At 41.7% G+C, this 17,021-nt stretch overlaps 2 protein-coding genes across 5 annotated transcripts; both read right to left on the reverse strand.

Annotated features, from left to right (window-relative positions):
• Positions 1–1,798: 1,798 nt before the first annotated feature.
• rps4x (ribosomal protein S4 X-linked) lies at positions 1,799–7,204 on the reverse strand. Its single transcript, XM_061236500.1, has 7 exons — positions 7,127–7,204; positions 6,321–6,398; positions 5,875–6,055; positions 4,363–4,460; positions 2,930–3,101; positions 2,398–2,555; positions 1,799–1,986 (listed from the first exon to the last, which is right to left on the reverse strand). The coding sequence occupies exons 1-7, from the start codon at positions 7,127–7,129 to the stop codon at positions 1,885–1,887; spliced, it is 792 nt and encodes a 263-aa protein (XP_061092484.1). The 5' UTR covers positions 7,130–7,204; the 3' UTR covers positions 1,799–1,884.
• A 4,128-nt stretch (positions 7,205–11,332) lies between these two features.
• cited1 (Cbp/p300-interacting transactivator, with Glu/Asp-rich carboxy-terminal domain, 1) lies at positions 11,333–15,832 on the reverse strand. Of its 4 annotated transcripts, none has more exons than XM_061236371.1 (2): positions 15,707–15,832; positions 11,333–12,842 (listed from the first exon to the last, which is right to left on the reverse strand). In XM_061236371.1, the coding sequence occupies exon 2, from the start codon at positions 12,833–12,835 to the stop codon at positions 12,398–12,400; it is 438 nt and encodes a 145-aa protein (XP_061092355.1). In that variant the 5' UTR covers positions 12,836–12,842; positions 15,707–15,832; the 3' UTR covers positions 11,333–12,397. The 4 variants fall into 4 exon arrangements, with proteins under 4 accessions (XP_061092355.1, XP_061092353.1, XP_061092354.1 ...); XM_061236369.1 differs by having other exon boundaries at positions 11,333–12,878; positions 15,707–15,774; XM_061236370.1 differs by having other exon boundaries at positions 15,503–15,764.
• Positions 15,833–17,021: the final 1,189 nt, after the last annotated feature.

A 17,021-nucleotide genomic window follows, 5' to 3' on the forward strand; every position in this document is an offset into this window, starting at 1 on the left:
ATCAAAGTAATGTTTTTATCAAGGAAACAAACAATGAAAATGGTGAGGGCCAGAACACGCCTGGTGAAGCTCACTTCTTATTTTCAAAGGAAGCCTGTCAGCCTCCTGGCTGGTGTCAGCCCAAAACCGTTTAGAAAAACCGATGGACTCAAGGCAAAGCAAGGGAACATAATACAGAACCCTGCTGTCAGGTGCCAATAACTCATTTCAGTAACAGCATATATAATTCTATTAATGACTATTCAGCGTCACATAACTATATAAGCACAAAGTAGCTCAATATCTGACCTATTGACAATAAAATGTATCATAATACAAGTAATGTGCAATACTTCTCTCTCCCAACAAGCTGAACAGCGGAAGGAAATTCACCATGGCCTAACCAATGCCATCCTACCCCACCCCTCAGTGCCCACTGTAGGACACGCACACACAACAGCGCAGAACACGAGGACGGCGTGGCCAAATCCGAAAATGCACAGGAAATGATCCGGCCCCTGAGACACTTGACGGGCAGGGTAGATGGATGTCCTAAAATAACCCAAGGACAGTGTGGCCTCAGTGAGCAGCCTGGTGTCCTGAACGGTCCTGGCCCCCGCTGGGTGTGCAGTTCTGGACGGTGACACGCCCGGGGTCCCAGGCTGCAGGAAGAACAGCCTGTGGCCCAGCAGTGCCCATATGGTCTTCTGGATCCGTCAGCTCGGCGAGAAAAACGCACACGCCCTTAACACCCATGCTGGGAAAGACGAGCAACCGGCTCCAAGAAGAACTATATCCGTGCGGCCAAACATGAGGTAATCGAGAAGGAACTGGGATTACAGCTTTCCCTCCTGCTTACTTTCTCTGCAGGCTTCTGCCCTAAATCACACAATGGGTATAAAACCACAGACATCCTACACTCTACAATTACAACCAAAAATGTAAATATAGTGATGATGCCAAAAAAAGCTCCAACTAGGGGCCAAAATAAGTAAAGGCAGCTCTAAAGCAGATATCTAAAGCTCTCCAGCACTAAGCTTAAGGCGGAGGCATCTACTTTAAAACCTTTTGCATATTTAATCTATCGATTGTTATACTGCTTGGTCCAAGGTTGTAGTGGCAAAGCAGACCAGATATCTCTCTCCCTAGCAATTTCTTTCCTATGCTCCCGGGGGATCCCCAGGTGTTCCCAGGCCAGCTGGGATATGTAGTCCCGTCATGGGTCAGCCCCGAGGTCAGCTCCCAGTCAGACGTCCCAAGCACACCTCCAGAGGGTCACTGCTCCTAACCAGTAGTCAATCTCACCTTATTTACCCTTGTGAAGACCCCAAGATACACCCAACTACTGCTTTTGTTGCCCCCCACCCTTCAACTGAAGGGGACTAGCCATCTATTACTTATAAAATTGCTTCCAAAAAACGTAATTACCAAATTACGACTGCACAAGCTATTGATTCACCACTGTGGACTTCCACAGGTAGAAGGAGTTGGGCTCAATGAAGGAAGCGTAACTTGCATCCTGTTATCGTTAAGTCTTCAGATGGGTACTTTTTAGCACTTTATGTGAAAAATGCTAAGTGCAAACCGATGCCGTATCCTCAGCCCAAGTTTACTTTTAACGATGGTGTCATAAGACAGCACCAAGTTGTTCTTCATGACTGCATTCACTTACTCATTTCCCCCCAAACAAGCAATAACTATTAAAAACAAGCCAAAATATTGAGACAGTTTGTGAAAGCTTTGAAAATGACACTATCCCACCTAGATTAATGTAATCCAACAGTTTGAACCCCAGAAATAAGATTCAGAGATGCGTTTTTTGTAAATAACTTTTTATTGAAATCATCTTGTGGTGTCAGGAGTACAGGGCTGCCTATGCTGACTGGGCTTAGCTGCTGCCCGGGCTTAGCTGCTGCCCTGCTTGGCAGCCAGTCTCTTGTCCCTCTCCTCGGCAATGGTCAAACGGATTCCCTTTCCGCGGGGCAGGGAAACCCATGGCTTGTTGCCCTGGTAGGACAGAAAGTCAGGATATTAAAAGATGCACTCACATTCTCACACCCCTGAAGTACATGCTATACGTTTAAACCACAGCATTTTAACTACTTCAACACTAACTTTTCCCAGAACTTAAACCAATAAGAAGGTCCCATTAGAATGCTTTTAATAAGGCAAAAAAAAGGTGCATCAGTGGCAATCTCTGAACATCCTAATTAGTTCCGAGCTGAAACCGTTTAGTCATTCTGAAGTTTACGCTCTCAAAACAAGTTACATAGTCTTCTGAGATAAGCCAGATCAACTGGGAGGCCTTTAGTTTGGCCCACTTTAAGAAATCTGCGCAAGTCATGCTAATTATATCTAGTGCTGCTATTCCACCTCAACAACGGGTGCAAACTGCCGTCCTTCACCACCCGCGCTCACCTTGCCGATGACGAAGATGTTGGACAGCCTGGTGGCGAAGCTGTTGCCTGTGCTGTCCTTCACGTGCACCACGTCGAAGGAGCCAGGGTGCCTCTCCCTGTTGGTGATCACTCCGATACGCCCCAAGTTAGCACCGCCGGTCACCATGCACAGGTTAGCTGCAGAAGAGAGGCTGGTTATTAAGAGGGACGGCTGGAGGCCCAAGTCCATTCTAGGTACGAGAGACTTCACAGAGCCTTTCGCCATGGCATGATAGAAGGAACACTCAGCCTGAAGAACTAACGCTTTGCACAGCATGAACCAAATGTACACCTGGCAGACAGTGGTGCCGAGCCAAATGCTTGGAGCACAAGCACGGCCTGCCATTGTACATCTTACTATGGGAATATAGAGCAACCCAACAATTTCACTTAGCAGCACTTAATTAATGCAAAGAGCTTACCCTCTCTGACTGCAAACAAAGCGAATGTCAACAAAAAATAATAAAATCAAAACTAAACACAATAATGTAAGGAAGAGGTACTCCGCTTACCGGTGTCAAACTTGATGAATTCTGTGATCTTGCCAGTGTCCAGGTCAATGCGGACGGTGTCGTTGACCTTGATGAGGGGATCAGGGTAGCGGATGGTGCGGGCATCGTGTGTGACCAAGTGGGGGACCCCCTTGGTGCCAATGATGAGCTTCTTCACTTTGCAGAGCTTGTACTGGGGAGGAAGAGGAGGAGGAGGAAACAAAGTCAACAGAGTTCAGCACAGTTTTCACTTCATAAGCTGGGTCATTCCAAACACAATGGCAACGTCACACCTTAAGATAAGTTAACCCATGTGTCTGAATCTCTGCCATGCTCCATTATGGAAAGACAGTGATACAGTTCCCACAATACAGCAACGAGTAACCCACGTAGACCTTTGGACAAGACGCATGGAAAATGAGTTCAGTGAAGTGTGGAAGACATTTTGCAGACGCCCTGATCTAGACTTAGAAAAGTACATGCATACACTTTTAGGCAACAAAGTGCTGATGCCAAGAAGTCAGGAACAACCAATAGTTGTATATGCTGGTTTTCATTCCAACCACAATTTTGAACCCAGAATTTTTTACAAACTTCTCATTAATTAGGTGCTTTTCACGTTGAGACCAATCCTCTTAAGCCACATTGTCAGAAATAGCAAAGCATGCCATGAAGTCTCATGTTCACACTGTTTATTGTACATTATTAGCAAGGGGCCATGTACAGTATTAAATAACTTGCAATTTGACATATTGTACCAATTAGCTTAAGCTAATTTTCATCTACAGTGCCCAAATCCAATATTGAAAACATTTGCATAAGAGTAAAAAAAATGTATAACTGCTCCAATTAAAGACAGAGGAGAATCAATAGGCTCATACATAGTTTGTTGAACATATGGATCGAAGTTGTAATTTTTCCTTAAACGTATTAATACAATGCATTCCTTGGCCTTCTAATTCCTCATGATCTATATCAAATAGCTTTAGTGGCTATATGCCCACACCTTCCAGCGAGTATGATTCTACTGATTCACCTCAGATGTTAATTTGATCACAGTTGGCTTTACTTGCATGCAGCAAAGCACAATGCGAATATGGGACAATGTGGTTTAAGAGGGTAAATAAGCCCTTTAAACATGAAATGAAATTAAGGAAAATTAAAAGCTTGCAGAAATTATCGGATTGCAGTTGTGGCTCCAACAATAAAACCAGTATACATAGTGGTACTCCAGAACTGAACTCCAAATGCCAATAATGTCATGGTAGCGGTCAATAAATAATCCTACAAATTATTTACAGCCAGAGTTAGCGTGAGCGGGAAATGTAGTATTAGAAAGAAATTGGCTTAGGAATTTTACCATACAGCCAGTAAACTCATGCAGAACATTCAGTTCAACATTATGGTCCAAGGGGCAGTTTAAATCAATGTTTTTAGCTTGAGGTCCAGCTGACCTTGGCCTCCTCTGCGGTGATGCGGTGAACGGTGAAGCGGCCCTTGACATCGTAGATCAGGCGGAAGTGCTCTCCAGTCTTCTCAATGCTGATCACATCTGAAAACAGAAAGGGGAAAAACGTCTATCCACGGACCTTATGGGCAATTAAGCATGGCAACCACCTCCATCGCGAGTCTAGTCTATGCAAACACCCATTTTATACCTCTTCTCACTCAATAGTTCTATGATTGACTACTGAACAGGTAGCGTAACTTTCAGTAAAAACTGGCGGATAAAAGTTCTGGCAGGACTCGAGTGTTTATATAAAGTTGACACTGCTTTGGGCACCAGCAAATGCTTGATGCTTCAGCATGCTGTCATGGTCGTGAGGTGAAGAAACGGATCGAAAAATACAAACTTCAGTTCTTTCCAAGAAGCAGATATGTACTCAACAATATTGGCAGGCCTACTCAGTGAAATGCCATATAATTTAATTGCATCATGAAGATTAGTGGATACAATGCTAGATTCTGGACCTGAGGGCTATGGGCTTGACAATCTGAAAGGACAGTACTGTTCCCTCTCAGGAAAAGCCCTTTACTCCAATTCAACCAAAAGACAGAAGGCACTTGTCAAATCCCAACCGACACAAGGCTACATTTTGTTGGAAAACAAAAAAATTGTCAGAAAAGTACAAGTCCATTAAGTAAGCAGACAATGTAGCAGATGTGCCTTACACCAGAACAAAACTGCGTCACAAGCAACACCAAGGGTGCTACAAAAGAGCATTAACGACACATTGGGCTCCAACAAAGCTATGCTTAACAGTCACTCCTCACTGTAACTACAGCTGGCCTTGGCATGAGTCAACATTTTTGATTAAATCATGACCTTCTATAAAGCGTGAGAAACTTGCGAAACATTGTTGCGGGAGCCATACTTCTATAAGTTTCCCCCTGAGACCTGTAGTTAATTTAGAAGTGAAAATGGCTCTTAGGGCAAACATTTCACAGCTGAACCAGTTTCAGGTCTAAACATCCCCCTTTGGAGCATCAAAGCTAAACTTCCAGGCTAAAATGTGAGTCACACCCTGAGCAGCACTTAAATCCTATACAAGGTGATAAGACGAGATGAAAAATAGGTATAAGATGCCTGCGGTTCCACTAAAGCCTGTGTTACAGTGCTGGCTGCAGCATTTGTCATTCCACTGCCATTGGGTCATTGTGCTGTATCAACCCTTTATTGGAGACAATAACACCTGCAGCACCCTACCCCATACAACAGCAACACTGTCTGCATATGACTTCAGGTACAATTCAGTTACAAGAACAGTGCCCTTCTGGCAACCTAAATCAGTGTGGAAATGGTTTCTTGGAACTAAGAGCTGCCATGCCAGAGAGGACACTGATGCGTGAGACACTTGAGCATTGGCACAACTGTGGGTATGCATCCACGGAAACGATGTCCGAAACCTAACCAACGGCTGAACAGTGGACAGAACTCAGGTAGGCAAGTCCGCCATGCAACTCACCCATGAAGCCTGTGGGGTAGGTGATGTCGGTGCGGACCTTGCCGTCAATCTTGATGAATCTCTGCATGCAGATTTTCTTGACCTCATCTCCAGTCAGGGCATACTTCAGCCGGTTCCTCAGGAAGATGATGAGGGGGAGGCACTCCCTCAGTTTGTGGGGGCCAGTGGAGGGGCGAGGAGCCTGTGACACAAGACATGGGGTAAGCGCATATTCTGAAGGATGACACTGACACTGTTCAGGGTAGGGGATTCATATGGCTTCTGCTTAACAAAACATTCAAATAAGCTACATTCCCTCCAGCAATAGCATCTGAGGTAAGATTCGCAGATTCGTTTTCAGTGGCCTGAATAAAGTCAGCTATGATGGGACCACGTAAGGAAGATGAACTACATGACAATAACCCGGCCAGGACTAAACGTCAACATTCTAATTTACCAATACTTACGAACACGCCGGTGAGCTTGTCCAGCATCCAGTGCTTCGGCGCTGCCACACGCTTCAAGTGTTTCTTCGGTCCTCGAGCCTAATGAAAATAAAGCTACGTGTTAGTCCTTCAACTACAACAGCAAGCCACCGTTTAAAACTGCCAGATGGACGCCAGCTTGGAGCCCAGTAAGCAAGCATCATCTCTCGGTCATTCTAGTTAACCACCATGCTATCGTACAGTTAGCGAAAAATGCTACACAGCGCAGACAACGTGAACAATCATAACATATTACCTGTCAAACAAATCCCTTTAATGTATATTAATACATTTGCACAACATCCAATACAAAACAGTTAACAATATACATGCAGAATAACTATAGCTAATTAAGTTGGTAAAGCAGTTGGTCTAGCTTGCGGTACTTCCAATTACTAGCTAATGGTACTGGTTCCGAATAGGGCCTACTTATCAAAGCCGGTTACTACGATTACGACTCCACACTTAGAACTTTCAAAATTATATTTCTGAGAGAAATATCCGGCTGAACTGAATTTTTAATAAAGACTTGAACAAAACTGCTAGCTATATGAGCCCAAGTGGACACACTGCCACATCGCAAAGTATTGGTTAACGAAGTGTGATGGATTCATATTTGTAACTATTTTACATCAGACCCCGCAGACTTTAGGAAGACAATATTGGGATATATAATTAATACACACATTACATGTGCTACATTTCAGTGAGGATGAAGCACACTGCGCGCAGAAAAAGGGATGTTATACAGTGAATTTCTACATGAAGGGAAGAGAATTTCTGCTCACCATGGCGGAGTCTGCGGGAAAAGGACCTCCTACTTTCAGGCCAACGATGATAACGACGGAACGGATGGGTGCCGGAGAGGGACAATGTAAGTGGATGTACTACTTTTTTCATACCTGCCCTCTAGCGTGGAGGGTTTGAAAGTACAATCACAATTCAAATTGTACTGTGCTAGATATTCAGCTAAATAATCTGGTAAAAGTAATTGTTCCGTTATATTTATGGCAAGGTAATACAAAATGTATAGTTATTATTATTATTATTATTATTATTTGGTTGACGCTGTTATTTTGTTTAAATACATTAATTAAACACATCACAGCAGAAACAAGACCAATAGTAGACCTCCCTATTATGTTTTTGTCTGGATTTTATACACTTTTATACAGTATAGCCAATATTTGTGAAATAGTGTATCAATGCTAATATTAAATAATATATCAAATAAACTGAAATTAATTTCATTTAAGGAAGAATGCAATTTGACTGTTGGAGTGGTATCCTTGGGAATATTTGGCAGTGCTAAAAAATGTGACTTGCCCTCTTTTCATTGTGCATCAAACATTTGCATGGTGTTGGATATTTTCTAATTGACATTAAATCAGATTTTATGTCCAAAAGGACAGGAACATGTTACTTTCTGGAAAGAGCTGTGATCAGCACATGGTGTTCTGGAAATTGTACTGAGAGGAAATCATCCAGATAATTCAATTTAACTGTTTTACATTATCCTAATTATGTTTTTTAAAACTGTCATAAAATCCTAGATATAGTTTCTATAGTCATAGTTACTCAAAACAATGCTATTTTACTGACATGAATGATCCATGAGTCTTTTTGAATGGTTTATGTTCAGATGGTTACGATGCCATAGTCTACATGCAGTATATTCACTGCAGAACATCAAGATGAAAACAATGGAAACTGTGGGGCCATGTGGAGATTCCTCTTGCAGTGTCAGCCATACATACTCTCTGGTTTAGTACAGACTCTGTGCTTGGGCCTATTGCCTGGATGGACAACCTTCGACAAACCGTAAAAATTCAGCTGCAAATTATCGAAAGTATTAAAGACTCAAAATCAAACATTCCTCTTTTTGAAAGTATCTTAAACTGTTAAAAGTATTATTTTAGTTGCAATTCAAACAAACCGATGAATATACCAGAGTGTGATAGAGGTCGTAATTGGCTGAGATCAGATTGAGGCCACCAGAAGTCTATCCTCTTTCCATTTCATTGGCTTTGCTTCCAGATACAGAGAGAGACAGTGTGGGGGAAGAGAGACCTCCATGTTCTGTGTTCTGTGTCTTTCTGCATGACAGCCTTTTCTTTGCCACCTCACTCAAGAGTCCCAGTGGGTGTGTCTTTCCACTCCATCATTTATCAATGGCTGCTCAAAACATACTGAGCCAGCACTGCAAATAGGGAGATGCCTCACCTCCCAGCATCCTCTCTGTTTAAAATCAACAAACGTGTTTTAAAATGGGAACGGATATACAGTATTCAAACAGCCAGACACAAGGAATGTGGGTAAATGGAATGGAGCCACAGTGTGTTGGCCCAAATGTGGGTCACAGGGTATTGCTGACAGAGCCACCATTACAATCTGTGACTGACATTGTACAGAGCAGTGCTCACTGCTCCCGTGTTTAGAAATGATATATTTTCTGCCATCAAGCTATGGCCACACACTTAAAAACAAGTTACCTAATGTTTGTTAACAATTATTCAGAAAGGCATAAATATATTTCTCCTAATATTAGCCAGCCAAGGATTTTATATATTTCTAGACAGAAAAATCTCACTGTAAAAACAAGGGTATATTCTCTGATAGAAACTCTCCAGGTGCTGAAATACAGTGATGTCAGAGGAACGCAGTCTGAGCAGCCAAAACTGCTAAAGAAAATCACACACACTAAGCAAAATTGAGTGTTAAGCAGTTTGACACGTGTATGTGTGCATTTAATCTTTAAAGATGAAAGACACATTCTATGTAACTGTTATAAAAGTTGAACGCTGCTACAACATATGCAGTGTTCATATTTTCCGCAGACTGCTTGTGAATGTGTGTGTATAGATACATGTATACTTAATTTTGAAGTAAAATGCATCACACTGATATATAGTGTATCAATGTGTGCTGCAATTGTCCGTCATTTTATCTTGACTCTGCATATGTTACATAGGCCCAAACACCAGAAAGTACATTAACTGTACTGTTTCTGTCCTAATGTTTGCTTCCTTTCAGTCTTCCGGGATAGCTATCTCGGTCAGGAAATGCCAGCACTGGGAACAGAGGTCCTCTGTTTATTTGGTGTCAGATAAAGCATTGCTTGATCCTGTCTGTTCCTCTGCCAAATGTCAGCCTCGCTGCTGAGCTGTGTCTTACTCATGCCACAGAGTTCTGATTTTTGGCACTGAGTAGTTGTCACGTTAACAAAGAATGTTTATTTACTTGTTTGTTTTATGTTAATTCAGACCATGATTAGCTTAGCTGTTTGATACTATGGTGCACAACCTCTGAGCCAAATGGACCATTTAAATATATATATATATTTTTTAGATAGATGGATATTATTTTCTTAAATTATAGCATTTAATGGGTTTATTAATCTTTCATCTTTTCCGTTAGGTTGTGCCCCGGGCGATGCACGTCGAATGCTCCCGTATTACTAGTTCATAATGAACACCACTAGATGGCGGCAGTATTGCACTACACAGAACTCCGAGAAACCCACACATTATGAATACAAAACGTTAAACTGTAAGCCGAACCTCAAGCCATCAAATAAATTCTTGATATACTAGAATAAGATTATACATTTAAATGTATGGCAATGTAAAGATATGTTTTTCAGTGTAATTACCAATACATTTACTATGACTTGGTTAGGAAAAGATTAAATAACTCACAGTTTTGAAGAGTTTATTTCCCAAAAATGCAGAAAATAACAAAATACAAGTATTAAATATGGTGCAATAATTGTACATCTTTTCATAGAAATATACAAGAGGCAATGAAAGTGCTAAACAAAATTAAAGTAGATTATAATTCACTCCATGATTTCAATAACAAAAAGTAATTCTGAAATTGATAAACAAATGTTACCTCAAGGATCTCAAAGTCACCATTTTAAGAAAAATGGAAAACAAAGATACTGGGAAATAGGTGACAAAATGAATATTCATATTAACATTCTTGATTCGTGAGTTTATTCCATATTCAATTTCTTTATAGTTCCCACCCCCATTACAAAGAAAAACTGGTAGACAAAAAAAGCCATGAAACTCCACTGAAACTGGCACAAACATTGAAAGCAAATCTAGTAGTGCTTAGTTGAGCTGCTCTTTCCATACAATATTGCATGTGATTTGACTAGGAGGACATTTTTTCACAAGCAAATGTTTGCAGAAATCAGAAGTCAGTGAATTACTTTTGGTTGCTGTGGCATTTCCTAGGCAAAAAAACCCCCACAACTTGCAAAGCTTATGCACATGCATTCTCACATATCCTCTCTCTCTCACACACACACACACACACACACACACACACACACACAGACACTCCAGTGATCCAGCAACTGGAGCTACATTGATCTTGAAACATTTATAACTCGACTTAGGTTTACACCTGCTTTTGGTTGTTAAACTGATATCCCCATATCACAAGATAACCACAGTATTTCAAAGAAGTGGTAGTTACCTGTACAGTATTTTTCTCTAGGCTTAAAAGCTCTACATTTCCATGTTTTAAATGTAAAGTTTTGACAACCTTAACAATACAAAGAGTGCCAAATGATTCTCACATCTTCTATAACCCCTTCTATTGATTGATGTATTAATTCACACTTCAGGCATTTTTGCAACAATAAAGCCTTTAGTAACAGCAATGCTCAGTCCTTTATTCTAATGCTCATTCCCCATATCCAACAATCACAGACAGTAAAGAGCTACAATAGTCGCTGAACAGCAAGTGGTCCATTTTCAGTGTCAGAGACTCAAGGATAGGGGAAAATTGTCGGTCGCTGGGCCTACAGAATTACAGGCTGACAGGAAGACTGTCGAAGGGGAAAAACAGACGGGGCTCTCATTAATTTATTTAAATATAGAAAGCACTGGCAAGATCAGGTTCCTCTGCGACCAATGTAACTAGCTTTACGTGATGCAACACATTGCCTGCCTGTCCCCCCCCGCCCCCCCTCCCACACACACACACACACACACACACACCTCCCTAATGCTGAGATAACAGAACAAGCACAGAGCAGATCCCCGTTTCACAGCCCCTCCTTCAGTTACAGGATAGTAATATCAGCCTGGCTCACAGGAGGCCCACAAAGCTGTACTGACACAGACATCCAGCCCCTGGGCTCAGGTGAAACCTTTTGTCTTCGAGGGGCTATTTAAAGAGCCGCCTCCTCATATTTAGCTCCGACAGATAAAATATCAAAGGAGAGTCCATTGTCAGAAAACAAAAGTACAAATGATTAATATACAACTGTCTGTTGACTGTAGATAATTGACAGGGTCTCCATGGTATGCAAGTGTAACAAACTCAAATAATCCCAATACAGCAGAGTCCTACAGCTGCGGCAATAACAGTAAATACAATCCATTGGATGGTGAAGGTAAAGAAAAAAGGAGCCTTAATCTGATCTTGACCTCTTTTGGTGTGGCATCATTCCTCCTTTGTAGTGTACTCCTTAGCACCGTGATAAGACACAAATGATAATTACAGCATGAGAAAAGGACTCGTACATACCTACTGTCCTTCTGGGTCAGACTGAACACAGAAAGACCTCTCTCCCAGCACAAGGCAAATCAAAGGAATGTTCAGTGTGTTCAGTGTGTTCGCGCATGAGTATTTTAGATTCACTTTGGAGTATTTACATGAATGCAACAACGCACAAGCTTTTACCTTTCAACTGCAAATATATATATATTTTTTTTTCTTGATTCTTTGAACCCCTTGCCAGTAGGCCCACCGTGCCTGTGACCTCAGCCACTGCGTTTCCTTTTAAAAAGATGAAAGAAGCACCAAGGTGTGAGCATTTAACAGCACTGTCCGCAGCCGTGAAGAAACACGGACAGGAACTTACAGCAACCCCAACCTGGGGGTGAGGCGATTGCAAGGCGTACATGGACAGACACACTGGCGCACAAACTGGTGTAAAGGGCTGGAAAAGGGCCGGTGCGTGGCACATGGGCCTGTGTTCTTCAGCACAGCAGAGTGACGGGAAGGGGAGAAAGAACGGGCGAGACAGGGCGTCGGGGTCAGCAGCCGGCCGAAACGTCCGAGATGAAGTCAAACTCGTTCTGGCCCAGCCACAGCTCTGGCAGCTCATTGGCCCGGTCCAGGCCCAGCTCCACCACCAGCGACATCAGCACCTCCTCGTCCACGGGGTCCGAATCGATGATGCCGGGCCCCTGGGCCGTCCCGGTGGAGCCGACGTGCGCGGGCCCCGTGGCGGTGGTGCCGAAGCCCCTGGGAGGCCCAGCGGGGGCCCCCGAGGCCCCGGTCAGACTCTGGTAGTGGCTGTTGAGCTTCTGCAGCTGCATGCTGGCCAGCAGGTGGGGGCCGGGCTGCAGGCTGAAGGGTTGGGGCTTGCCCAGGGTGGAGGGGGACGAGTGCAGGCCGGAGGCTGAGAACTGGCTGTTGGCCTTGCCTGAGCCCTGGTAGTGGAGGAGAGCTACGGCCTCATGGTCCTTCATACTGCAGCTGGAGAAAAGCAGAGAGCTCATCACCTGGAGACTCCTACAGAGAAGGACACAGACATGTTAGAGTACAGCCCAGCGGCAAAGAGCAGCACAGGAACTCTACACATAGAGAACTGGCCATTATGCTGCGAGCATATCATCAAATATTGTTCTGCTTATTCAGAAACTATAGAGGTGATGTGGCCATTTTAGATAAGCTATACCTTAATGAACCCACGTGGGGTAATTTGTCCTCTGCATTTGACCCATCCTAGTTACATAGGAGGGCAGCCATAGTGCAGTGCACGGGGACCAACTCCAGTTCTGAGGCCAGTACCTTGGTCAAGGGCTACGGCAGGAGTGCGCGTAATCTCACATGCATGTCTTTGAGTTGTTTTTCAGATGTGATGTGCCAGTGCTTGATTAATTACATGGCCATTTACATGGATTCACTTCATAAAATGTTGTCTTATTGAACCGAACAGTTCATATCAAATTTGATCTATTGAAATGACTCTTGAAGCTACAGTTGTAATATCTCTCCCCTTAATGACCTTGAAATTATGCTTGTGTTTAAAGCTGAAACCTGAAAAAGTGGCGATTTCAGAGACAGGTGCGTCACATGACAGAACAGGCGTATGCTACATAATTTCTCAGTCGATACCAATTCATTTCAAGCACCACATCAAAACAAGAAACAAAAGGTCTGAATAGGCCCAAAAGGTAATCCCACACTTCCTTCAGAAAGACATTTCCTATTCAAACACATTCACTCCTAACTGTCAACTGTCAGACGGTCCTTTGGGAAAGCTAATCACTTAATTATGCATGTCGCTCCACTCCCCCTCCTATCTCTTCCAAACGTACGTTTACCGCATGTTCTCTGGTGGCAATGTAGGTTAACAGCTTTGTAACACTGAAGTGAAACCTTGCTACCTCTCACTACTTCAGAACTGGCAGGGTCTGGTACAATTTTAACCAAAAAAGCACATGGTCCTTAGCCGACAGCTCGATTGAAAATAAGAGCAAGAAGAATGGCAGTAGTACAAGTCTAAGAATGATTGGAATTTTCTTGGCTTCTCCAACTCATTCCTTCTGCTTATTTGGGATGTTTGAAATGCAGAATGGCTGCCTTGTTCTTTAACTGTCCTTGTTTAAGAACTTCTCTGTAGTGCATCTCACCCCTGACATGAATTTCTAACCAGATCAGGAAATAATTTGATTTTGGAGGAAATAAGCATTTTCCCACCCTGTTCCCAGGAAGAAGGAAAGGGGTTTCATTTGGAAAAAAAGATAAATATCTATTTCCCCCCCCCCATTTTTCAATACCACAAAAGCCACTGTGATGTATTCCTTTTGCAGTTAATTTCAAAGATAATTTCCCTCAAATTCAGATAATGCTTCAGCTACCAGTTCAGACCAATTGAATACAACTGGCAACACCATCATGCACATAGGTCTAATCAATTGATTCCTGGATGGGGGTGTGGTGATCCACATTGAAAAATGTGTTTCTGTAACAAAAGGTGTCATCTAGTCCAAGGAGAATGCTTCAGTAACTTGCAGTTTAATGCCTTACTTAATAGGTTTGAGTTATTTAAGACGACCTAACAAAGCCATGGTCTCTCCTAGACCCAGACCACGTGAAGATAATTAGTGCGTGCCTGGCCCTCTCGGCTTCACAAAACAGTCAGTTTTCGTTTGAGTAGCTCGGGGCGCATAAAGATAGAACTGTGTGAAGCTTTTGTGAAATAGTGGTTAATGTATGCTACAGCTATAGCCATCAGTTCCAGCGGTCTTGAGCGACTTTAGTAGACTCAAGATGACAATGCCTACTCAACAGTATTTGAGTGCGCGTAATGCATTTTATTTATTTATTTATTTATTTATTTATTCATTTATTTATTGAAGGGTGTACTGAATTTATTTGTACCTTCTACGTCAGAATCACGGGGATCCTAATCTACATATTTGATTGGACAATTAAGACCATCCTGTTTAAGGCAAATTATTCTTGTTGGCTAATTTACCTCTTTATGAAGTAAAACCTTTAAAGTACCGTTTTTTGGTCATTAATTTCAAATTTGGCACATATGGTTACACTTACTTCCTTACCAGTTCAATTTCTATTTCATCTTGGCACGGTGAAATCTGCCGGCTAAGCACTAAAGTTAGTTGACAGATCTCAATTAGTAACTATGCAGGACTTAAACGTACAATTCACCCATTAATTGAACGAATGTCTGGTTGTTAAAAACAACCAAAATGTATTAAAATAGTTTGAAATAATGTACCCTCGCTGTATTATTACAAGATGAAAATAGGCGATATCCTCAATTATTAATCCGACATGTATCCATCTACTGCAAACCAATGAATTAATCATTAACAAGTTCTGTATATTGACAGGGTCTATATATAAAATAATAAAAATAAAAATTGCCTACCTATATATTATCCACAATTACTTATAGAAAACAATACTTCTTGAACTTATGCAATTTTGATGGCGCAATTCAAAGTTTGATATTCTAAGTAAAACACTATAGCATGTAAAGGAGAATGAAAGCATGCAATGCACTACAATTGTCTATTTCCTCCAGAGTTAAAGTATTTCATATTTAATTAAATAAAACGTTCTGCATGTTCCTTTTCAAAACAAAAATATTTTAAACCACATACCTCTTACAAAGCCACTTTCAGCTCAGTCTGGGTTGGAAATTGGGATGGTGATGTATCCAGTCGGAATTGACCAAATAAGCAGTGAATAATCAACTACTTAGAATAATATAGACGTCAGACTTGTCGAACCAGATAATGCGTTCGCGAACGCAGAGATAAAAAATATATGTATATAGCCTATATCCTTAACTCAGCGCATTGTACCTTCAGGAGTTGTCTGTAGTTGTATGCTGACTGGTACCCGGAGAGTTCCCACAATGAATCGTTGCCTCATCAAAAGGATTAGCCTATATACACTGTCAGCGAGAGACTGAAGTGCGTTTATGCAGGGTCGCCACAACAACACGGAGTGGATTCAGTGAAGAAATTGGACTGATCCACGGTTTTGCATTTAGAATGGATATATACTAACCTACTAAAACAACCATCAAACCTTTTTTTTTCCTTGCAGAATTCCAATAAATTCCAATAAATTAAGATGTATGGAATCTTTTTATTTCACAAAGCACATTAATACGAAAAATATGGCATGAGCAAATTGATTAGGTAATTAACCAATTAATTATTTGTCTAATGGGTAGTTCTTCCTCATAAGTCGCCTAGCACACACCTGAGGTTGTTTTTTTTTTACAAAAATGACAATCATTTCAGAATTTAAATTTGACAATTCTCAAAATACAGCATACTGTCGCCCAAACAGATACCCCAGATAGGAAGTGCACCATGCAGGCAGATGGAACAGAATATAGCCCGCGTTTTCTCCACAGTTTCCGTATAACCGTTGTGAAAATGAGCTAAGTGGGCAGATGTTCACTATAAAAAGGGTTCCCCAATCACTGGACCTATAGTTCTGTGTCCAATTATTGCCATTCATGAAAGCATAACGACCCAATCGCTTCTACACACTTGACAAAAACTGCAACAAGGCATGCGTGCAGGCACTTCTATAATGACAATAAGGTAGGCTATAGCTCAGGCTCACTGCAGTTCAGTATACACGCTCAGGAATACGCATTAATATGTAGCCCATATACACCTAGGCCTATTTACAGAGACTGCATTCATTTAATCAAATAACGAAGTTGAATATATACCTCTAAAATCATTAGGCTTCAGATAAGATTGACAATTTTTCTTGAATCAGTGGATGAGTAATGATATCACAGACTTCATAATCCGATCTGGACATCATTATCTGTCTTTTAAATGCTTTCCCCTACGCCTAATATGAAACTACAGTAATCAAACATTAAATAGGCCATGATTCATAACTTTATACGGTTTTGCTTTATACAAACTGATTGCACTCTCAGTCTTAATCAATTCAACGTTTACTTTCGGTTTTGAATTATAGCTTCTTGGATGTAGTGTAGACAATTAGTACTGTGCACCCAGACATGCTGGAAGTGACAGCGTCTTTTCTTCTCAACTCGAAAAAGGCCGCATCTGTCCTGTTTTGCACAAAGCTCAAGTCATTCGGTCGGATAGGTCAGATGTGGATTAGACAATTGAGACTGAT

This window comes from Conger conger, chromosome 3 (genome assembly GCF_963514075.1).
Source record: "Conger conger chromosome 3, fConCon1.1, whole genome shotgun sequence".
NCBI lineage: Eukaryota > Metazoa > Chordata > Actinopteri > Anguilliformes > Congridae > Conger > Conger conger.